At 42.6% G+C, this 24847-nt stretch overlaps 1 protein-coding gene across 6 annotated transcripts in view; it reads right to left on the minus strand.

Moving 5' to 3' along the window:
- tanc1b (tetratricopeptide repeat, ankyrin repeat and coiled-coil containing 1b) overlaps positions 1 to 24847 on the minus strand; it is a 142156-nt gene that overhangs the window by 95597 nt on the left and 21712 nt on the right. For all 6 annotated transcript variants that reach the window (XM_029125838.2, XM_020054922.3, XM_010890827.4 and 3 more), the window contains exon 3: positions 3465 to 3683. In XM_029125838.2, coding sequence (XP_028981671.2) covers positions 3465 to 3683 — 219 coding nt within the window. The remainder of the gene's footprint in view (positions 1 to 3464; positions 3684 to 24847) is intronic.

Consider the following 24847-nt stretch of genomic DNA (forward strand, 5'->3'; position numbering starts at 1 on the left):
AAAACAACAGGCAGTTGAGAAAGCACTGACTGCACACAGAACGACCTGTCGTGACCAGAGGAGGTCACTGTGGAGTAGCCCAGGATTCTGGAATGACCCGGTGGCAGCCGGAGGGGAGCACGGCCAGTCAGTCACACCATTCACACCAGGTGCCCCCTCCTCACAGCAGGCCAACCTCCTCACAGCAGGCCAACCTCCTCACAGCAGGCCAACCTCCTTACAGCAGGCCAACCTCCTCAGGACCTGTAAACTTGAGGTCCTGTGCAACACGTGTTGGCACTGGGCTCATTGTACACGCTCTGCTTAGCGGATCAAAGCAGCAGCAGTAAGCAGCGCCACCAGGCCCATGTGGCTCAGGCATCCGTCACGCTCCTAATTGCCTTGCCGTTTCTTCTCTGTTGTTTCTGTGAAGTCCTCATGAAAGGAAACCCATTAAAAGCAAGCCTTCTACCACAATGCTATAGATTATCCAATCTTTCTGGAAATGAAGCAAGCCACAAAGGCGTTGTGATCAGAGCAGCCACTTCCCAGAAAAGGTCAGTGTGGATGGATGGGGAGGGGTAGGATGGGGGCAGGATGAGCAGAAAGGTGGAGAGAGATGGGTGGGTTGACTAGTGTGGTAGTGACAGGACTGGAGGTGGCAGAGGCAGTCACTCCCCCAAAGCCTTCTACCCTGCACCGAGACTTGGATGCTCAGTCACCCTGACTCCAGGCATGTCACCCTGACTCCAGGCATGTTTCCGAGCTGCCCGGATGAATCAGAACATCCCAGGTTCACTTACTTTCTCTATGTCTCCTAGCCTCCTTCTCTCTGTCTCGTTATCTCACTTTTTCTATTTCAGTCTGTTTCTCTTTCACTATCATTTTCACCCTCTTTATATAACTCAGCGTTTCTCTGGCCCTTTTCTCTATATCAGTCTCTGTTTATCTCAGTCTCCTTCTTTCGGACTCCTTCTGTTTCACTTTTCTGTCTCTGTTTCTTTCACTCTGACTCCGTCGATCTATCTGGCAATGACGTGTGTATTATAGGGTAAGATCCTGGGTCAAGACATTTCCCTTTGGGAAAACAAACTAGAACAGTAAACATTCACACACACTCTCCCACGGTAAGATTTTGCTGTGGATTTGAAAGACATTTGACAGAAGTATCAAAATCAGTATGGCAACCGTATTTTAATAGGAGCTGGGATGTTTCCAACAGTATTACTATGGTATGTTAAAGTGTAGGTGTGAAATCTCCCCCTTCAGTTTTACACATACTTGTGAGCAAGACAGTTACCCACCACTGGCATCCCCCTTTTCTCTTTTTCTGAACACAATCTTATCTGGTTTGCTACTCCCTTGCTATACCCCCTCAAGGGCCTATTATACATAGAAGTTTACACTATTGTTTTATTTAGATGAACAAGACTGTTGCCAGATATGCATTGGAGATTTAAATTTTAAAAATTGTGTCAAACGGTGAAAATGCCAATTGTCTCACACCACATTCCAAGGTAACTTGAGACACTTGTCCAACAGATACTCCTTGCGACTACTGAGGCTTAAAGACAATGTCTTGCTCAGTGTGTATTGAAAGTCTTGTTCTGAAGTCCTTCCAGCTCCAAGTATGAACACAATCAGAAAAAAAACTAATTGGGAATAACTACAAAACATCTCACACTGGAACCTAAAAAGTTTTACTATTACCAGCAACAGCACTTGTTTAACAGAGACTACCATGTTAGTTAACAGGCAAACAACATTCCCAGTGAGTTCATAAACTTTCCAGGTCAGTGGTCTGGCCGAAACGCTGCATGAGTTTACCCTTATCAATATATCTGCACAGATTGAGATGGAAAACTCACAAATGAAAATGTAGTGCACCATCACTGCATATTGTTTGATCAAAGTTTGATGTTGGGGACATGTTAGGCTGCCTGTTTCTATTTTCAAATGATTGATTTCCTCTTCATCTATTGCTGATTTCCCTCTATCCTGGATCCCTGATAGAAACAATCCCCCTCTCTCTCCCTCTTCCCCTCCTTATTTCTCAGTCAATATGCTTTTCATCATAGCTGCCTTTGATGGGTTTAAAACAATCATGGCAAATACATAACAGTGCCTGAAGGATGGCGAATTAAAGGTGTTTTTAGTTGAGTGGAAGGTGAGGCAAAGGGGAAGGCTCAGGCAACTTCAAAAATGTCCAGATGTGGGCTTCACATTCCTCTACTTGACTAAGGTTTTCCTTGGCTTTAACAAAGACCGCCAACAATTCTACTTTTAGCACAATAAATTACTGACTAAGCATATTTGCAGACGAAGCCTCTTTTGAAATCATGTTAATTTGCATAACATATGCTTCTTGCTCTTTAAACTCACAAGCCCAATGTTAGAATGCTAGAGCGCTGTGGACAGAATCGGAGAAAAAGAGCATAACAAATGAGGTTTGAGTGGGAAAAAGCTGAGGCAACCACAACCTCTCAAATGAAAACAGCCTTCATCAGAGGTTACTGTTCCCAAGCTAATCTGTAGCTGAAATTAGAACAGGATACACCCGATTAGAATTCATTCCAAGCAGGCAAAAAACTATACCAAAATACAGTTCCAATTGGAGCAAGTCCAATGGACCTTATCCATAGACGTCCATATTTGAATGTTCAAACTGAAGTTATGTGAGATTAAAAAATATTTTTTTATAAAGTGACCTATTGGCAGCATAACCTGGCCCCAAAACCAGACCAGTGGCACAGTGTTGTGTCTAGAGGCCAAAAGCATGCCAGCACAACTTGTACTAAAGGCTAGATCATGCCCTACCGGATCATGAAGATCCGGTAGGGCAAGAGTAACAACAAGCTTGGTCGTTGGAAAGACCATCAGCCTGACAGAAGCTGATCAAATAAAGAGAGATGGACAGAAGGAGGAAGACACCGTGAAACAAACAAACGCCTCCCCTTCACCGTGTCAACACACTGAACACACAAAGACATCGACAACAAGTGGACGGACCAAAACCTCTTTTCCTCCTGTCTTTCTAAGAGGTCCTTTATCAGGAAAAACGAACCGCAGGGCAACAGGACGTGTATGAGAGAATAACAAGCTGAAGGCTAAATTCCGTTTTTAAAAGCAAAAATGATTTTTGATCCTGGGGTACCAGCATGAGATGTTCAGCAATGATGCACTAATGCCCGAAGGAAGACAGGAAACCTCGCTTTCAGAGAACATCCACTGAGACTGAACCTATTCCAACCTGGGATTAAAACAGCACAGAAAATGCCAGAGAACAGAGTACATTTGAAGAACACTTTACGCCTGGCCTGGTAAATGTATATGAAGAGGTGTAGCTGCCGCAGTAACACTACAGTGCAGTAAGCGTAGAAATCAGGGGTGAGCTGTGGTGTGGTGGGGTGAACAGCATTAGGGTCAGAAGGTGTGAGGTGACGGGGGGTATAGGAGGTTAGGCTGCGGTCGGAGGCAGTACTTACCGGGAGATTTCTTGCTACTGCGGGAAGGCAACATGTAGGCCTGGCGTGGCAACAGGGGTGAGGAGGGCAGGGACATGGACACGCCCTTGGCCAGGCTCAGTCTGAACACATCCTCCGGGGTGTAGGGGTGGCGGGGGCCACCGGACTCATGGGTCTGGAGGGAATCGCCGACAGGCTGGCACCTTCGCTGGGCACTGTGGGTACTGTGGAGTTCACCCACTGAGAAGAAAGGACGGAGGACACGGATTAGAAAATTAACTCCAAACCCCATTAAAGAAAATAGCTTGAACATTTTGGAAACACTTAAAATGCATTTGCAAAATACATTTCAAATCTCCCGGAGGATCATACATACGGACACACTTATGTACGGAGTCATGGATGTCTAATCGACATGACGTTATTAAGACAGCAGAACGAACCCATCGCCCCAGTAAGGCCTTGGTCTAATTCTGTGTTCTGCACGGTCAAATGTGGTCCGGTCGACTGTTGCTCTTAGCCACACTGATGAAATTAAACTGACTGTTTCAGATGTTTTTCAGACACCAAGCTTAGTGGTATCAAATCTAGTTCCAGGGGGTCATCATGATCAGTGTTGGGCCAGTCCAGGGCAAAGTAAGATACACACTGTGAATGGAGTCACATGCACTGTGGGTCAGCATTAAGTCACAGACCCACAGTGTCTCTGTCACGAGACAGGGCTGCAGACGGGGCAGGACACCCAGTCTGAGGCCAAAAGAAGAGTGGTGTCATTAACCATGGAGCTGAGTTATCGCGAGTGACCATACTGACTGCAACCCCTGCCACCGAATAGGGTGATCCAGAAACCTTCGGACAAACCCACTGAGCAAATATTAGCCGTTACTGGCTGAGAACAATACTGAGAGCGTTCAAGCAAGTGTGTTTTTCAGCTCATGGGTAAGCAGTGAATAATGATCTAGAACTAATACATTACATTTAGCAGTGTGGGGTGGAGAATCCTGAGAAGCTAACAGCAAAACCTTCCGTCAGTGATACAACAAGCTTCTCCAAGATGGAAAACAGTATCTAGTCTACTCTATACATAGCAGTGCATCTCCTATTCGTTTTTTTCTGCAGGCAAAGTTATCGTGCGGCTGTGTCCAAAGGCGCTGTCTCTAACTCAAAATATTAGAGGTTCTCCTTTTGGCTGAAGAGAGATGACACTTTGAAATAGCTTTTCAATATCTACATGTGCTAGATGAATTCACGGGAAAAACTAGACTGACTTCAACTCTGTAGGGTTCAGCTGACAATAGATAACCTATGGGAAAAAGCCCTTTAAGGTCTCGTCTGAGTACATTGGACTGATAAGCCATTAGAAAAAAAACAATATCCTGTGGGCTAATCTCCCAAAACATGGGAGGCAGTGATAGATTTGAAGAGTACAGTACAGAGAGCTCATGTTCCCATCTTGCTCCCAATATATTTGTGCGAATAAGGGTCATTTCCAATTTTTCACAGAATGTTCAGCTCAACCAAGCATTTCTTCTTAAAAAAGAAAAACAAGAACCGGTTCTGCTAGTATATAGCCAGGCTGTGGAGTGTTTTCAATCATAAAGGCTTAAAGTGTTCCTGCATTAAACATAGTGAGAACTAGGCCAAGGATATTCCTACCTAACAGTTCCCCTGAGCTCCGGCTGCAAATGACCTGACCTAGCCACAAGGCCTCCAGCTAGCTCAAAGGTCTAAATGGAAAATACAGGCCCTTTGCCGAAGGCCAACTTGGAATGGAAAGACCATTCTGAGGAAGTTGTCTATTCAACAGAAACGCTGCCTTCTCAGGCTCTCGTCTAACCGGCCGCACATTAAAACGTCTGATTGATCCACCTCTAATAGGGCTGCTGCTCATGCGTCAACAGACAGAGCGGGCTGGATCATAATCACAGATGTGGGGAGCCACAGTCGTGCCCATTAGGCTTGGCTCTGTTCTGACGGCCATGCCAGCCTCTTGTTTGGGACCTTTTTCCCAGATAATCCCAGGCATGCTTTCCAAATGGCAACCTATTCCCTACAAAAATACAATCCCTGACCAGAGTTTTAAGGGTCCTGGTTGAAAGCTGCGCACTATACAGGGGAAAGGGTGCCATTAGGACAGATCCCATGACGCCAGTCTGGATCAGCCCACTAGTGGTCTGTTTCTATTAGCCAGTCGGGGCTCGGTTCCTAAGGGGAAATGAGTGTTGGCTGCTGGTAATAATCTGCCACAGACTGCTGTGTCCTCGCTGGGACACGGGGGACACAAAGCTGTCTTGTGTTTAAAAGGGCTCTTAAACAAAGAAGAATGCCAGAAAACAGAAACTGGCTCCGGTGCATTGACACCTCCGTATGCTTCCAGATGCGTGTCAAGTGTTTCCCGGCCATACTGCTGAGCCCCGCAGTCACTGTGACCCGGTCTAGAACTACTGACCACAGATCGCAATCCATATTCATCATTCAACACAATACCGAATATGTGAATATGCTATTTACCCACCTTCTCTGTTCTAACACACTTGACGCATCTGTGTGACTCAGTGACCATGCTGGCAGGAAGAACCCTACGCATTTTTTCAGAAGCAAAGATTGGCTTATTTCCTGACTTGTAGTCCATTAGGTACTGACCCAACTGAATGCAAAAGCTGACAAGACAAAAACATAGCGCTGCTGTCAGTAGAGCTATTGAGCTTGTTTAAACAGCCCTAACAGAACTCTGTCCTGAATAGAGCTGGCTGCTCCAGTCCAAGCACACACGAAAAGGGGGCCTAACACTGGACCCTCTAAAGACATTCTGGGAATTGTCTCAACCAATTACACCATCCAAAGAAGGAGGAAATAGTCTTTGTGTCAGAGAATCTCACACTATGTTTTGGTAAGTTTGGTAAGATCCTGATTGATTCCGCATACATTTCTACAACTTGCCCTAGCCAGCGAATGTAAGTTTTGCCTACATTTTTTACATTACTAAATGATTGTACCTTTTAAAGACAAAATTATGTACCTTTGCAGAGACAAAATATCTGAACTGCTATGAAAACAATGTGAGTTGTGAATAGACAGGGAAGGATATTGTTAAGACCATTGATATATGGATGAGAGCAACCACAGGCCGACCTATCAGAGGTCAAGCATTTGAAGCAGGACCTCCTCCGTTGCTATCCAAGTTGTGTGCAGTAACTAATGACCACACAGCTTCACCACAGTGTCAGGGTGTTATAGACAGAAAAGAGGGGGAAGGGCGAGAGAACCGCTCTATTCATGAACCCAAACTTTTAAAGAAGCCAAAGGAGTTACAAGGGCAATTAACAAAACCACTGCTACCATATTACAATACCACTTTTGAGAAGTAGCCATCAAAGAGAAAAGCTGTATTTCACGAGGGGCTCTGAGAGGGAGTGAGAGGCCTTTTATCACTGTGCTCCTGTTATGCTGGGTGCCAACAGTGACTTCAGTTCCCCTGTGTGCCAGTCAATGATGTAGGCCCAAATTCTTACTACAAAATTATATATAAAAAGGCTATTCTCACACTTCGAGAGCTAGACCTATTTACAATGACAGTATCCTTACTGTCACTCGATCTCTTTTGCTCGTAAAACAAAATCCAATTCCTTGACTGAAGGAGAGATCATAAACCCCTGTTTGGAACACTCCTTTGTGCCAGCGCTGCTAAACAGTGGGCGCTCGTCCTCAGCCATATTGCATGCTAAAGACATTACGACAAAGTTATAATTAAACCTGATGGTTTTTAAAAACAAGAGGCGCCACATAAAAGTTGGCCTTAAAACAGTTGCTGGCTGGACAGCGTGCTGGCTGTGTACTGGTGGCTGCATTGCCATCTGACCCAAACTATAACGCAGCGGAGGGAAACAGTCATGTGAACTCACCATGGGCTATTTCAGTTGCCTTTCCTTTAAGTCCTGGACCAGACCAGGCCTGCAATTTCAGCCCCTGCAGCGGTCCAAGAAAATCAAGTCTTTCTAATTATAATGCCCAGCACCAACATTATGTCAAAAATGATTACAGTCTGTTTCTAGCCTGTTTCTCCCTCATCACAGAGGAGGACCAAGCCAATGAGGACATGCCCTCCCCATAAAAAGCCTGATAATAATTAGTCATTGATTGAAAATGGAAGTGGAAAAACAGTTACTCGACTGGGACAGTTTTAGGCAATTCACAATTGGCTGTAGTCATCAACTACACATAAAATATGCTGGTTTAAGGAAACCTGACATTTAAATTTTAATCGCATTGAAATGAATAAAAGATAATAGTGTTAACTTGAGTTATTAGAGCAAAACACACAAAATGAGAACATTTCAAATCCTCAGTACATGATGTAGGCTGAATCGAGTTTCATATTGATATCCCTACCAAAGGGATATCCCCTGGCAGATTCGTGCAGGGTGGTAGTCTATATTAAGTTGGCCTGCTAAAGTGACTAACCACACAAAATAAATGTTAACCACACTGATTTAAGCATATTTATTTTTTCATATATAGTTTATGAGGCCCATTTTTCTCATTTTGCAATTTGAGCTGATGGCTGGTAGCACAGCTGAATGTTTAGAAATGGCTTTCGAGATGTAATTCTGGATAAAAAGTAAATCTGTACACTGAAATGTGATATGTCACTCCACACGAAGAAATCTAAAGCTCATCAGCCGTGTAATTGCACGACCGACCCTCAGTTGCAATAACCTATGAACAAAGAGGAGGAAACCTTCAGCAGGGACGAGCTTACGCCAGGCAAAAAATGCCCAACATAAAAGATGCTTGGTATTCAAATTGTGCCACTCGGCCTGCAACGGAAGCTCAGACAATCCTTATGGGCTTTCCCCTTGTTTGAATGAAGAAAATCATATTCATGGTTTACCTTGCCATGCCATTGGCCTGATATTTTCATAATGCAGGCTACTGGGGTTTCATCAGCATAACTGAAAGCGTTGGTTGTAATTTGTTAGATTTTGTTATTATTATTATTCAGTTTTCATTGCGGAAAATGAAAGGGCCAGTGCCTGTGAGATGGTAAGGTGTAGAAAGTTGAATCTTACCAGAATTTTAAATGGCACCGGTCTATAATGTCTCATGCAATGTCATGTAAATTGCACACGTGGTCGTACTTTAGCATATATGCTTACCAAATGAGACAGATTTGTAACATGTGGTAGGCAGGTCAGTCTTTGTAAGATCATTTGCTTCGAGGATGGAAAGACTAATCTGCATGTACCTAGGGATGTACCAACTGTGGACAAGGTTCTAATAACATTACTTTTTATTTATATTTTTTATTTAACCTTTATTTAACCAAGACAAAACCTGTGAGGTTAAAAGCCTCTTTTTCTAGGGGGGCATGGTAAGAGTAAAGATTTAGGATCTAGCTATGTTTTCCAGGATACAACAACAAAAACATGGCCACTACTAACTAATGAACTTTATGTTCGACAAAGGTCAAACTCATTAATGCCTATAAATCAGGCATAGATATTCTGATCTTAATAAAACCTGGTAAACATGTTGACAACAATGGTCAGCCATCATGTGTGAAATTAAGTTCAAATTGATGACACAGTGGAAATATAAAGGCCATGTCTTCATATACCTAAACAGTATGAATGTGAGTGGGGAAATACTACAAAAATGGCTCAGGTATATAAATCTACCAAAACTCTGAAGTGTGAACATTTTGTTTGACCTAAAGTAGAGGCTGTTGTTTGGGAAAAAGGTAATTCGCAAGCTCACTGGCTAGTTGCGGCTATACAGTTTTAGCTAGACTGATGGAAAATGTAGGGACGGATTTGTGGACACAGATAAAGCCTAGTACTGGACTAAGAAATCTAGTTCAATAGAAGCTTGATTTCTTTAGTCCAGGACTAGGCTAAATTGTGTCAGTGAGAGTGGCCCATAGTGTTTAAAGACAGCATATTGATATTACATGCAACATTTTATCAGGATCAATAAAAAGTACCGGAGGAGTAGCATTTTAAAGCATGGAATGTAATTGAAATGTGTGGAAAGTAGGCTAAGGAATATTGAAGGAGCAAATTATAGGGAAATGTCTAGTTTGCTTTGTTGGTGGCACAGTGTGTACACTGCTGAAAGCAGCTTTAATTCTTGGTTTGTATTTTTGTTTATTAGCTCAGTGTGTGTACTAGAGGTCAACCGACTGATCAACCTGGATGGGCAAATAATTTTCAATAATACATTTGCCAAAAGTTCTAAAAACCTGTTATTGATTAGTCGTTATGGCATATTGTGTGTAGATTGACAAAAAGATTGTAACATAACAAAAAATGGAAAAAGTTAAAGTGTCTGAATATTTTCTGAAAGCATTATTATAGACAGGGCAGGTTTTAACTTGAAACTGTGTATTTTTGCTGTGCATTTTAATATTTCTAAGTCTGATTTGATATTGTTGAAAGTATGAAATGGTTGATGGAGGATCCAAGCTAGCTAGCAAACTCTGAAGAAGTTCACTTATTGAAGCACCATAATTCTCCGTTTATAACCCACACCGTGTAAAAAAAACCAAATTTAACCGCATTCCTGGAGGATTATGACTTTTACATAGATTCAATATTAGAATTAAACATGTCACAGGGCGCTACCAAAATTAATTTGTTGAAGAATAAAATATGTTTTTGAGAACCCTGTAATGCCAATTGTATCATATTTGCTACATGAGTTTCTACGACCTCAACGTCATCAAGAAATCATCTGTGGAAAAGGTTTGCCAGTGGAAACGGTTTAAAACATTTAAACGTGTATTAGCCAAACCCATGTATTTCCCACTCTGGTTGAAAATGTTGTCAAAATCTGCATATAAACCGCTGTTTATAAACTGGAAATAACAGGCCCTTTTTGCAGGACAATCAGCGGCCTGGGCTGCACTCCTTTTTTTTGACCTACCAAAATTAAGTTGAGACCTATGCAAATTCTAGGATAATAATTAAGGAAAACACAGTGCAGTCTGTAGACAACGGCCATTCATCACTTAAGTGGAATTGCTATTAATTGTTAACTGTTAATCAGTAAAAAGTGCATAACGTATCTACAGGCTAATGCAACATGTTGCAGGCTGCTAGCTTTACTAAGTGCTTTGAATTATTCTTGAGGAGAATTCACACTTTACACTTAATATACAGTTGTGCTCATAAGTTTGCATACCCTGGCAGAAATAGTGAAATTTTGGCACTGATTTTTTAAAACGTGACTGATCATGCAAAAAAACTTTCTTTAAGGATAGTGATCATAAGAAGTAATTTATTATCACATCGTTGTTTGGCTCTTTTTTAAATCATGATTACAGAAAAAACCCAAATGGCCCGGATCAAAAGTTTACATGCCCTTGAATATTTGGCCTTGTTACAGACATACAAGGTGACACACGCAGGTGAAATTGACAATTAAAGGTGTATTTCCCACACCTGTGGCTTTTTAAATTACAATTATTGTCTCTGTATAAATAGTCAATGAGTTTGTTAGCTCTCACATGGATGCACTGAGCAGGCTAGATCCATGAGCCATGGGGAGCAGAAGAAAACTGCATAACAAGGTAATCAAACTTTATAAAGATGAAAAAGGATTTAAAAGATATCCAAAGCCTTGCAAATGCGAGTCAGTACTTATTATTATAAGTTCAATCACTTATTAAGAAGTGGAAAAATCGTGTATCTCTATATACCAAGCCAAGATCAGGTAGACCAAGAAAGATTTCAGGCAAAACTGCCAGAAGAATTGTTTGAGTTACAAACAAAAACCCTCAGGTAACCTCAGGAGAAATACAGGCTGCTCTGGAAAAAGACGGTGTGGTTGTTACATGAAGCTGCATGGTCGAGATGCCAGAAAGAAGCCTTTACTGCGCCAATACCACAAAAAAGCCTGGTTAAAATATGCCTGACAACACCTTGACACGCCTCACAGTCTCTGGCACATTGTAATTTGGAGTGACGAGACCAAAATGGAGCTTTATGGTCACAACCATAAGCGCTATGCTTGGAGAGGGGTCAACAAGGCCTATAGTGAACAGAATACCATCCCCACTGTGAAGGATGGTGGTGGCTCACTGATGTTTTGGGTGTGTGTGAGCTCTAAAGGCACAAGGAATCTTGTGAAAATGTATGGCATGTTATCACAAAATACTGGTAGACAATTTGCATTCTTCTGCACAAAAGCTGCGCATGGGACGATGCACGACAATGACCCTAACCACAAGGCCAAGTTGACCCTCCAGTAACTACAGCAGAAAAAGGTGAAGGTTCTGGAGTGGCCATCACAGTCTCCTGACCTTAATATCATCGAGTCACTCTGGGTAGATCTCAAACGTGCAGTTCATGCAAGACGACCAAAGACTTTGCATGACCTAGAGGCATTTGGCCAAGACGAATGGGCTGCTATGTCACCTGCAAGAATTTGGGGCCTCATAGACAACTATTACAAAAGAATGCACACTGTCATTGATGCTAAAGGGGGCATTACACAGTTTTAAGAACTAAGGGTATGCAGACTTTAGAACAGGGGTCAGTTTATTTTTTTCTTTGTTGCCATGTTTTGTTTTATGATTGTGCCATTCTGTTGTGACCTACAGTTTAATGTGAATCCCATAAGAAATAAAAGATGTGTTTTGCCTGCTCACTCATCATTCTTTACAAATGGTACATATATTACCAATTCTCCAAGGGTATGCACAACTGTATGTTCCGAGTACAGGAATTTGTTGCTTAACTATATTATAAAAATCCCCTTGGAACCCTATAGACCCCCAGTGCTTTCTGGTTATTAAGCTGGATGTGTGCCCTGCACTCCACCTTTCTGCTATTAAAATACAATGGTTCCCAACTCCAGTCCTCAAGTACCACCCACAGCACATTTTTGTTTTAGCCCTGGACAAGCACACCCAATTCAACTCAAGGAGAGCCTGATAATTAGTTGACAAGTTCAATCAGCTGTGTACTGGGTTGGGGTTACAATGAAAATGTGAGGGTTCTCGAGCACTGGAAATTGGGAACAACTGATGGAATATATTAAGAACTTGCATGAAACGTGCTGATTGTTCAATGAGTATAACGTTTGTTTTTATTTAACCAGACAATTAGATGGTTATTGTCCTTTTAGGTATCCTAATAATCTGTATCAGCCTTGAAAAATCTAAATCGGTTGACCTCTGGTGTGTACACACAATAACCTCTTATTAGCTTCTCACCAGTTAATTTGATGAAATCCGAAAGGAAATGAAGAAAGGCTATAATGAATGCAGATTCTTTTCATCAACACATAAAGCCACTAGACCATAGGATATTCCACCAACGAGGAATTCTCCCGCTAGACTGCGTGCCAATAAGGCATCCCTGTGTACTTCTGAGACCAGGGCGACACTATCACAAAAGCTGTCAAGGTTAACACACAGATGGGAGGGAGAGAACGTCAGACAGAGGGAAAGATACAGTGGAGGATGGGAGTAATATCAATTTGTACATGATAAAGGAGCCGTAAGTTCTAACCTAAATAAGTCCTGTTTATCTGTTACCAAGCCCGGTATGTCCGCCTGTGTGCGAGTGAGTCCACATCTCAGCAACCTCTCCAGTCCAGACTCATCTCTAGGGGAAAACATGCAACCAATCTGAAGAAATGTTCCCCCTTACAAGACCCCTTTGGTCAGCCAGCTGTAGTCATGGCAACAGTCAAAATATCAGAGAGCTGGCAAGAGACCCACACTCAGCGGGGGCAGATGGATATTAGTATCCAGGATAAATAAAATGGCACGCATTACACATGATTCAGAATAGGACAGCTACCTAGATTCACATTCCTCAAAAACTTACTTCACCAATGTAATAGCATCAAGACGTCACATGAAGCAATCCATCTCAACATAGCGGCCTAATTTCTGTCTGGGAGACTAAGGAGGATCAAGAATGCAACCCCAGTTCACCACTTCCTTCTCAGTTTTTCATGTTCACTGGTTTAAAGGCAAATGCCTGAACTGCTTTTGCACACACAGCATCTTACAGACTTGAGTCTACTAGTAGTGTGTCCTTAGTGTTTTCTGAATATCAAAAGCCCTGTCAAAGAGAAACATCCCTGTTCAATTGACTTCATTGAATAATCCCTGCAGGTGGTCCCTGGGGGAATAAACCAACGCTAACTTTAAGTTGCAACAAGTCACACATACCATGCACACTCATTGAAGCGAGTTGCCAGTGTAAACAAGTAAGTTAGAGCTGTGCTGCAGGCTGGCAGCAGAATCTACCTGCAGTAAAAAATGCTCTGCAGTGGCCTGTGCATTGGAATGTCTTCATTGGCCTCCCCGGGGGAACTGAGAACAGAGAAGGAGGGGGGGAAGGGGTGGGCACCCAGTCACCATGACAGCTCGGGTATGGGAAACATATTTCGGCCCGGCATTATCTTTACCACAACATGGTTATTTCAAGCTGGTTTCCAGCAGACAGGCAAGAAACCAAGGTTATCGGAGGCGCACAGAGAAAACACAATGTGCCAACTGATGCTGCGTAAAGAGGACAGAAGTGGGCATTATAATCACTGTAACAGAAGTTATGAAAATCAACGAGATGCTAAGCAACCCAAGGAGAAAGGGAGCGCTCTCGTAGAAAAGCACAGGTGTGCAGTAAAAAGACATTTAGTGATCTCAAAAATCCCCAAGACAGTTGCACATGTATCATAACCTTTTAATGGCTCCATCAGGGCTTAGAAAATGGAGCTGACGGTGAGCCGATATTAAGATGTGTGTTGCTCGCTATATTTATCTTTCACAGAACACTGTTCCAGTGTTTTAAGAAACTACAGGAGAGCATGACCTTATTCCTATGTAGGGTTACAAAGGGTCGGAAACTTTCCAGTAAATTTCCAGAATTTCTACAGACATTTTTATGGGATGTTAAGCCTGAGCATTTGGGGAATTTTGTTCATCAGAGTTAGCATATCACTTTTTTCTTGCCAACGTACCCCAAGGATCCTGTCTGGTGCAGAGATCAACAAGGCCTGTGGTCATCACTACCGTGTCTCGCACACCTTGGCCTGGATGAAGGCCAGGTTCTTATTAGTCTGGCAAAGTGGACTTCCAAGCAAGGGCTTTGGGATGGAGGTGCAATATGGCAGTTGTGGCAACATATCTCATTAGCCACCTGGTCGAAATCCCATCAACATCCGCCCCCTTGGAGTGCACTGGTTCCTGTTTGGGAACACACCAAAGCACGCAACAGGCTGACCGATAAAAGGGCTCAAAAATGTGTGGTCATCCAGGCACATTGGAGGCCTTTTGAGCCTGACGACGAGCCATCCTCAACTAGATTGGAAAGTGTCAATGAAGATGAGGCCTCAGAGTCTGACGTTCAAGAGGTGGACATTGAGGAGGTCCAGGGAGAAAACATGAAGGCGTAAGAGGAAGACAACCAAAGCTTTAATCATTCCATAATCTCTTTCTTTTGTTGTTCAGTGAAATCAGCCAATATCAACTAAGCATATGTGCATATGGGCTCATATGTGCATATGGGCTCAAAGACAAGCAGATACCCAATACAGATAAAATAACATTAGTAAAATCTATAATACAAACATTTACAAATATTTGAATTCCAAATAATGTAATGTATTGTGTGTAACATACAATGCATCCAAAATATATACTTTCGATGGGTTTATTTTTCTGGCATGGATGCCAAATAATTACTTGCAGGAAAACACACGTTACCAAAGCAAATGAAAATAATGTGATTCTAAAGTTAAAAAAATATATAGTGCATTGAAGAAAGGTCCTTTAAATTTAAATCCTGGCATTAAAACTACTTCATTGATCTACAAAGAGGCTCAGTGTTGTCAGATCCAAGTAGTCTGGTGTATGCCTGATCCAAGTTTTTTAGGTTTTGATATACATATTTTTTTTGCATATTTACTGATGACAGGCCCTGTTTGAGTTGAGGGACAGGAGGTTATTCATAATCATACTGGAAGCATTGTGAGTGCGATTACCAAGCTGAATAGCTCTCCACAGGCCTCTTCAAGTCCCTGGGTCTGGAAAAGCGGGGCTCACAGTTACGCTCCCACGCTTTGGGGGGAAAACCCCTCTCACCTCCCATTTATCCTCATTCACACAGCAAATCCTCATCTGGCCATGGTGACAGTAAAGTCGTTTGCTTGCTTCTGCTGCATATCTCCTTGAAATCTCTCCAGTAACCAAAGCACCACGCTAACCAATCTAGTTTCTAGTACACAGATGAGAGGAAACCCCAGGGAGACCCTTCCAAACCCAGCGTTACAACAGTCCACAATGTGGTGACGTGTTCTCTATGTATCTCAGTGCGCAGCCCACAGTGTGGAGACAGTTTGACGGACGACCCTAAAGGGTTTTTCTTACAGTGATCAATCATGTGGTGACTGTGAACAGCCTTTGAGGGTTATATGGGTTACCCAGGTTCAGCGTACAACACAACCCCCTGAGGAGAGATCAGAGAAAGGGGGCCTGGATGCAGAGGTCCTCCTATGCTCTCTGTCCTGTGGTCCTCATCAACCTTGGACTTTTTAAACTCTTCTGAAAGTTCAAATTTGGCATTTTTCTGCTTCCTCCACCGTTATCACAAACCAGCTCTGGGGTCTGAATGAATGTGTTCATCAAGCAGGCAAAGTGTGGATATGGCCATAGAGAGCAAAGGTTAACAACAGATTGTGATAGCCATTGACGCAGGTCATTAGGCAGTCCTTGTGGGGCAGGTGAGGTCATGAGAATATCACTGACCACTAGACAATTGGCAGTCGCAGCTCAGACCCCTTTCAATGGATTTAAATGGTTGTGTTCCAGTAGTACAAAGCCAGACTATCCATCCCCTTCTCCACAACCTAATCCAATGAGCAAACAACAAGAGCCGGGAAATCTGAATGCTTTGTGTTGCCCTGAAAACCTGCCCTAATGTGGAACCTTTGTGAGTTACGAACATATGCTGATGCCTTTTGTTCGCCAAAGGGGATTTCTACTTAATGTATTAATAATCAAATAAATGGATGGATGACAATCATCTCACTGATGACAATGATATAGTAATGATACTTTAGTTCTCCGGAAGCTTCCAGAGCTTAAGCAGACAGGGCCCAGTGACATTGGATTGCTTTTCAACAGGTCCTCCTCCTTCCTAAACGCTGTGCTCCTACTACAGACTCCAGTTGATCTCTGGTGGCCCTCACCGTAGCAAGAGAAGCAGGAATGTCCCAGAGTAGCTGCAGCTCCCCTAGAAGAAATGCAGTGGAGACAATTTTAAGGATGAGGAAGAAGGAAGTGAAGAGGGAGCCGGGTGGCACTCATTGCAGAAACTATTATGCTCCTCTTACCTTTGAGGCTGGGCACAAAAGGGGGCTGAGGTCACAAGTTCAACCTGTGTTGAACCCTCCAGAGCCGGGGACCAACCGGCACAATCATCTGCCGACTCAAATCACAAAGACCAGCTCTTGCCCATTCAGTCGGGCTACAGAGCAGCCCAGAGCAGATAGAGGGGACTCCACGGATGCCCACACGCTTTAAACAGAGGCACCAGCTCCCTATCTGACTTGAAGGGGACACGTCTCTTGGGATAGAGATCTGGATGAAGGATTCAGCCGTAAAACACTGCCAAGTCTAATGTCGCAGATAGACTGATACAGACTCTGAACAGCAGGGCTGTAAAACATATTTACTACCATTCCGTCAGAAGCTAATGTACTGCCCACTACATCATCCCTCGTGCTAAATCTAAACTTGTCAGACAAGTGAGAGAAACAGCTAAATAGGTGCACACGCTGCCCTTGGTAGTTTGGAGCCATGTCAGATATAGAAAACCTGAAGGAAATCAGACAAAAGGAATGCGCCTGTCTACCCAGTCAGGTCACAGTGTAATGAGAAAAGCCTGTGGCCCACTGACCTCTCAAGCCAATGAACTGCCATAACAGTCACTATCGACCTTCAAAAGCCTTCCAAAACACCCGGTGTTGCTAGCTGATATGACTGTCCTTCCCCCCGTTTGAAGTACCAGGAGTCGTCATCAGCACTAAAAGCCAGGGAAAAACCAAGATAACACTTTGCAGTCTGTTTGCTGTTCTGTTGTATTTCAATATGACATCACTGGGTTCCCAGCCAATCCTGATGTATTGTGTTTTCTATCCTTCACTCCACTAGCCCATCCAAGGTCGTGGACAGCAGTGCAAAGCATTGGGGAGCAGGAAGGGGAAATTAAGTGTGTTTCACCAGTCGGTGCCTCAAGCAGTTAGAAGGGCTGCTGGGATCCTAGTTGGTGCACAGTTTCCTGTTCAGGAAGCAGGGTGAAATATCGGACCCCATGCAAATTGTCACGCAGCAAAGAGCAGACACGGCCACAGCAGGAATCAGGTCTAGGTAATGGGAGTTAAAGTAAACAGTATCATAGCTCTCGTGTCTTGATATGCCTTGGTGACATTATAGCATAGTGAGAAAATAATGCCATAAATTAAATCTGATGACCTTTACACAATGTGCAGGAATCCAAAGCGAACAATGCATCCCATGATGCGATTTAAAGGCCAATTGCATTCTACTGTAAATCAATACTATTGCATTATGTGTCCTTAATGCCTGGATGATTGCATGACCACATTAATGTTGCATATTGGGAAGGAATTCTAGCCCAACTGTGCTGAAAGAGATTAGTAAAATTATATTAGCTTCAAAGCCTCTGGCCTCAGAGTTCCACATCATATGATGTGAGGGAGATATTTCATGTTTGTTGTTTGAGAGGCTTCTACAAATACAAAACAATGTTACTGCCAAAGTGGGTTCAATGAATTAATGTAGCGGACGTATTTTACTTTTCAGGAGACATGAAGAGACAGGGTGGGCCTCATGTGGACGCACTTGAAGTTTGGTTTTTGAAGTTTGGTTTTTAAATGAAGGGTGTGTGAGTGTGCACGTGTTTGCGTATATATGTGTGTGTTGGGCATGTGGTTTGAGCTACACCCTGCTAATCGTTGCCTGTTGGCTAGGCAGTGCTTTGATACTGGTTTAGGTCTGCAGCTAGCTTCAATGGAAGCCTTTGTGACTCTTTTGCATTCCTACCTTCCAGCATGTAAAATCACACCTCCGATGTCTGGGCATGACCATTCAGACAAACACCAATAACAAAGCAATAAATAAATTGGGTTTTGGGCCAAGTACTGACAAGTAGGGTTGCACGATATTGGAAATAACTGACATTGCAATGTTTTTGTTTTTCTGCGATATATATTGCAATAAATAAGAGGATGTCTTCAGAAAGAGCTTTGGCTATCAACCTGACAGTCTTTATCCTTAATTCTTCACTAGCCCCATCCACTACAATTAAAATGTATGAAATGTATGAAAATTGTTGTATTTCAGAACAGGTTGCTAGGTAATAATATGTAACAGTAATAGTATAGCAATAGCAACATTAGTAAAATAGAATGCGCAATAGGGCATAACTTACCAACTGCAAGATGCAGTCTGTGGCCAAAGCACTGCATTCTGGTCCACTTGTTTAGGTGCAGCCTTCACCATGTTCGCTGCATTGTCTGTTGTAATACAGACTAGACGACTCTCATCTAGGCCCCAATCAGCTAAAGCTTCTCTCATCCCTGTTGCGATGTTCTCACTTGTATGACCCTCTGGGGAAAATGCAGTTTGCAAACAGTGGCTTTTCAGGTGGAAGTCCTCATTAATAAAGTGTATGGTCAGACTTATGTAGGGCTCCGTTGTCCGGCTGGACCTCAAGTCTGTTGTTGCGGTATAATATTCAACTTGTGACCGCTCTTTTTCAACTTGTGCCTTGCATTTCTCGTACAGCTCTGGGATGGCTACTTGAGAAAAATAGTTGCATGATGGCATTACATACCGCTTGTCAAGCAAACAGATTTTTAAAACCCTCTTTGGTAACCGTGTTAATTGGTACCATGTCTTTGGCGATGTGAAATGTTATTGAATCAAAGCAATTCATTTGACTGAGTTAACGTGTTTCGAGAGGTTACTGAAAAAAAACACCTCTTTACAACAAAGATTCTATAGGTATTCCCCAGGCCTATTGACAAGCTGGGCCTGGTTTAACAGGTTATACTTCAGATAACTTTTTACTGTTCTAATTGCTTTGGTAAATGGTTTATAATGGTAATGAGGCATTTCAGGATTTGTGGTATATTGTCAATATACCATAGGTAACTGCTGTCTGCAATGTGTTGTGCCTATGAACAGCTCTTAGTTGTATTATATATTGACAATATACCACACCCCCTTGTGTTTTGTCAAGATGCCTTTTAATCTAAGCTAAGTGGAACACATTGTTCACAAGGGAAACTGAGAGAGGATTACAAAGGGGTCTGTTATTATGGGTGAAGTGCTAGGCTATTATGGTTTGAAAATATCAAAGCCAGTTGATTGTGGCAACGGAAAATATTTGTGTGTGTGGATGTGTGTGTGTGTGTCCTCCTGCTTTTTTCACGTGTACCATCTGTGGTCTAGACTTCCTGCTGTGGCTGCCTGAATATGTTACTGTCTGTCTTCCAGAAAAAGACCTCAGACTGAGTTATGACTCAGGATATTATAGAAGCAGCAAGGTTTACCTACCTGCTCTCTGGCTTGTTTACAACATTCCTTACCTCAACAGAACAATGACCTCAGGGCTCGAGCTCCGGTGTAAAAGGCATTAGAATCTCTCATTGCTTCCTACTGCATCTAGGTGACAAGAGTTCTCTTTGAACCTGGGAATAGGTAAGATGGTGATAGCCACGACATCCTCCTTCCCCCACCTCCAAGGACACAGAGAGGACAATTTCCTGCCTGGAGATGCTTGTGGTGGAGGTGGTGGACAGCGAGGAGAGGTGAGCTAGACTGACCAATGCAGCTGTTTTGAGAGGGCCAGCCAGCTTAACAAATATTCTTAGAATGGCACCTGTGGCCAGACAGTCTGTGAAAGGGCGGTGTGGGAAAGACTGGTTTATATGTGGAGGGTCTAGTGTCTAATACAGCCTCTGGGCTGCTATGAATTGTGTCTGTTAGTTTCCTTAATCTTCAAAAAATTGCTTAAGGTACATCTGCTCTCTGGCCTAACTGCTCCCCAGTGATACTGGACCAGCACTAGCAGCAGCAAACCTCGACACAGGAGGCTTGAGACGCATAATATTAGCATCAGGTCCCTCGTTAAAGCAAATAAGATTGGGAGAAATGGCTTCCTGCTGACCCTGTAAGCTGAGACAGTTGACAAACAAGGGAAGGACAGGCTACTAGTGAGGGAAGAGTCCAGGAAAAAAAACAGAGCCTTCTGGGCCATTTAGCTAAACTCCCGCGCCTGTCTGTTTAATATTTTACCAAATGTTCTGTCTTCTTCACAGACGTATGTGTCTCAAATGGCTCCCTCAATGGCACCCTATTCTCTATATAGTGGATCACATTTGAGGAGAGGTTTATGAGCTCTGGTGAAAATTAATGAGCTATATAGACAATAGAGAGCCATTTGGGAAGCAGAACAATATCATACAGCCAAGCGATTACTACAGATGGAGGCTTCTGTTCCACGTCTGTATTCCCTTACTGGAAAACCATAGGAAATGACGGTTCAACAGGAATAAATTCATTTGGCTAACACAACAGTGTTATTCATTATGTTTGATCTTACACAATCATTGTATTGTTGTAAACAACACTGTGATTTCATGAAGATAACGCTTTTCAACTCAAAGAGCCTTTTTTAGCACAGGCAATGCTCAGTCTGATCATCTGGGCGAAAGGAAACACATTTGAAGGTACATACACAAATTTGATTGGAGGTCTCTAGACAGTGACAATGTCATTGGGCCAATAAGATCATATTTGGCCAAATCATTTTTGTTTTGTTTTTAAAGGAAAACTGTCCTTTTAACAATTCTGTACACAATGTGACAGCTAGCCTTTCAACGGCTTAAAGAATGTCTTTAAAACTGGATTCACAATTCCGACAAGATTGTACTATTGTGACAGTTTGTTGTGAACAAATCTACTTAGTCGGCAACAATGTCCATAAACTATTCCTGAAATAACTGCTGTTGTTGCTGTTTATCAAGAATGGTTTTCCATTTGGAGAGCTGCCGGAATCTCTGCAATGTCTGATCAAGTGAAATGTTCATACCAAATTACATCTGGAATATTACTTTTTTTCCATGTCACTGTTTAAATCGTAATTGTGAATCTATGTGATATCATGGAATATTGTGAATGTTGAGATCTACGGTCCCATATGACAAAAGCACACAACCATTGTTATAACTGTCATTACAATACTGTATGCCCGAGTAACAGCCATGTGTTTTCTTCTGTCTGAACTTCCACAGACAATCCCTCACCCGTGTCTCAAACACACAGAAGGTCGGTCTTGACAGTCTGTTCCAGCCACCGTCACAGCTGAGACAACAACATGCAGGCCTACATCTTACCACCACCATCACCCCCAGTAATGGGCACACACACATGCACGGTCACGCACACACACACAGGCGTGCATACATAGTGCAATCATTAGTTTGACAAAATCTAAATGTTATTTGATTTCCTGAGAGCCAACTAGCATAAGAAAAGCCGTCTTCTGAAGATCCAAATCCTAATTAAACATAGCTCTTGTTAAATCAGAGCATGATTAAGAAAATTACAATTCTGAGAAACAAGAGTAATAAAGCAGTACATTCTTGTCTCAGTTGTTTACTTTTTGCTTTAGTGGTCTCCATAAGCCTTGATTAGATTTGGTTTATATGAAGTGGATTTTGCCCTGAAGACCAAAACCACCCCGTGCTGTGGGAGTTCTTTGAAGGAAAGGTCGGTGGCCATGTTGCTAAAATCTCTGGTTGGATGCCACCCCGGATCCCATTAAATTAAAGGGACATCAATGAAGTGCATTGCAATGACTTGGGGATCTATATATGTCCCAAATTACAGTGGGGAGAACATGTATTTGATACACTGCCGATTTTGCAGGTTTTCCCACTTACAAAGCTTGTAGAGGTCTGTAATTTTTATCATAGGTACTCTTCAACTGTGAGTGACGGAATCTGAAACCAAATTTCAGAAAATCCCATTGTATGATTTTTAAATAATTAATTAGCATTTTATTGCATGACATACGTATTTGATCACCTACCAACCAGTAAGAATTCCGGCTCTCACAGACCTGTTAGTTTTTCTTTAAGAAGCCCTCCTGTTCTCCACTCATTACCTGCATTAACTGCACGTGTTTGAACTCGTTACCTGTATAAAAGACACCTGTCTACACACTCAATCAAACAGACTCCAACCTCTCCACAATGGCCAAGACCAGAGAGCTGTGTAAGGACATCAGGGATAAAATTGTAGACCTGCACAAGGCTGTGATGGGCTACAGGACAATAGGCAAGCAGCTTGGGTTAGGGTTAGGGAATCTAATTTTAGATTCCGTCTCTCACAGTTGAAGTGTACCTATGATAAAAATTACAGACCTCTACATGCTTTGTAAGTAGGTAAACCTGCAAAATCGGCAGTGTATCAAATACTTGTTCTCCCCACTGTATATATATATACAATTATTTTGTTATAATAATACAGTATGGTATGGTACACAAGGAATCATACACATAGTACATTAATTCAATTATAGTAAAAAATAATTTAACAGCTGTTCACATCTGAGATTTCTTAATCAAAACCCATTCAGCACAATATCATACCCAGCCATCAACTTGCCTTAAAATGTCTTAAAAGACAAAGATGTCTTGAGACATCTCGAGGTATGTCTTAAGATGTCTAGGAAAATGAATGTCTTTAAGTCCATAGACATTAAAAAAATATTAATATTAATACAAACTATTTTTTTATTCCAATAAATGCAGTAGAACATGTGTGCCAAAGTAAAACATTGGCACACATGTTCAAGTGATTACAGAAAGATAATCATCAGAACTCAGAGCTGCTCTTCCAAGTATTTTGTTTGAAGTACAACCCCAATTCAAGGGTCAAGCCACTCACTCATTTTATCTGCTTGCTCAACCAACATATTTAGCCTCACATTGCAATGTTTTACCATGTAGTGCTCAGGACAAAAAGGGTTACAGGTATATCACAAAATAATTTTGGGGCTAGCTCGTTCTCCAATCTGTAGACTACATTATTTAGTGAGAAACAGTCAGATAACAGTGGAACGAAATGTTCCTGTTCCACTGAGCCTGTCTCTGATTCTCATGGTGGTCATACTGGTGCAGGGACCTAAAGGCTGTTTCTTTAGCCTACTGTAAACTGACTGATTCCTCTGACCGACCGGGTGGCCTGGTCTCTTTCCACTCAGAGGGCTCCTGCCAACTGGTGACTGACGGGGGAGTTGGTGTAGATGAGCAGCTGAGGCAGTTTAGCCTAGCCGCCCCAGAGAGTACAAGGCAATGCATGCTAGCGTGATAAACCGTGAGCCACAACAGACAGCTCTGTCCGGCAGCTGGCTGTGTCCTTCAGAAGACAGAGATGTAGCTGGGGCTGAGAGTTGCAGGAGGGAGTCCAGCCCACACTGCCCAAGCTTTTACAGTAAGCCTCCCTGGGCTCTGATCACTGCACTGAGCGAGAGGGAACTGCTGAAATGTGGGAGTAGTACTCCCCAGACAGCACAGTAAGAAGGTATCTTAAAACTTTACTCAAGAAAGTAGCCTAAGTGGTCTCTAAGCTGGGAAGTGAGACATCAGCAGAAGAGAACTGGAGGACCCGCTGTGAGCAGTGAAACGCTGAAAGGGTATATAGGGCTCCCTAAAGGCAAAGACAGTGCACTGAAACATCAGACTCTCTTTATGTGTTTCCAGTCTGCCAGAGGTACGAGATAGGGCCCCCAGATCAGATTTGCTCAATCTCCCAAATCCCAACTCAGAAAGAGCATAACATCTTCAACGCATCAGAGTTAGGACATGGCCATTTATGTCTGACTACGTATCTTTAGATGCAAAACAATCCCCTTGGCGATAATTTATGGTTGTCCTAGAGAGATCAGTGTTTCCCCTACAGCGGTGTGGGGGTTGCATGACATCAATCTCCACAAAAGGCTGGATGCGTTAAATGCCACAAAGATGATAAATGGTCAAAAACTTCTTCCCTGTACACCATCTTCTCTTACTTGTCAACTTTCTTTTCTTAACATTATCTCACAACATTGTCTTAACATCATTCCCTAATACCAACGTAAGTCCTGCCCCATAATTAACCATTCTCTCAAACAGTTCACCTCACAGACTCATAATAAAACCAATACATATTCCATAAACCCAATATGTATTCCATGTACAGTATATTAGTGTGTTGGATTGGGGATTAAAGAGTAGAAAATATAGTTTTGCTGGATATAGCAGACAGTGTCCCATGATTTCCCATTATATTTTTTAATCTACAAGCTCTCCTG

This window comes from Esox lucius, chromosome 16 (genome assembly GCF_011004845.1).
Source record: "Esox lucius isolate fEsoLuc1 chromosome 16, fEsoLuc1.pri, whole genome shotgun sequence".
NCBI classification, from domain to species: domain Eukaryota; kingdom Metazoa; phylum Chordata; class Actinopteri; order Esociformes; family Esocidae; genus Esox; species Esox lucius.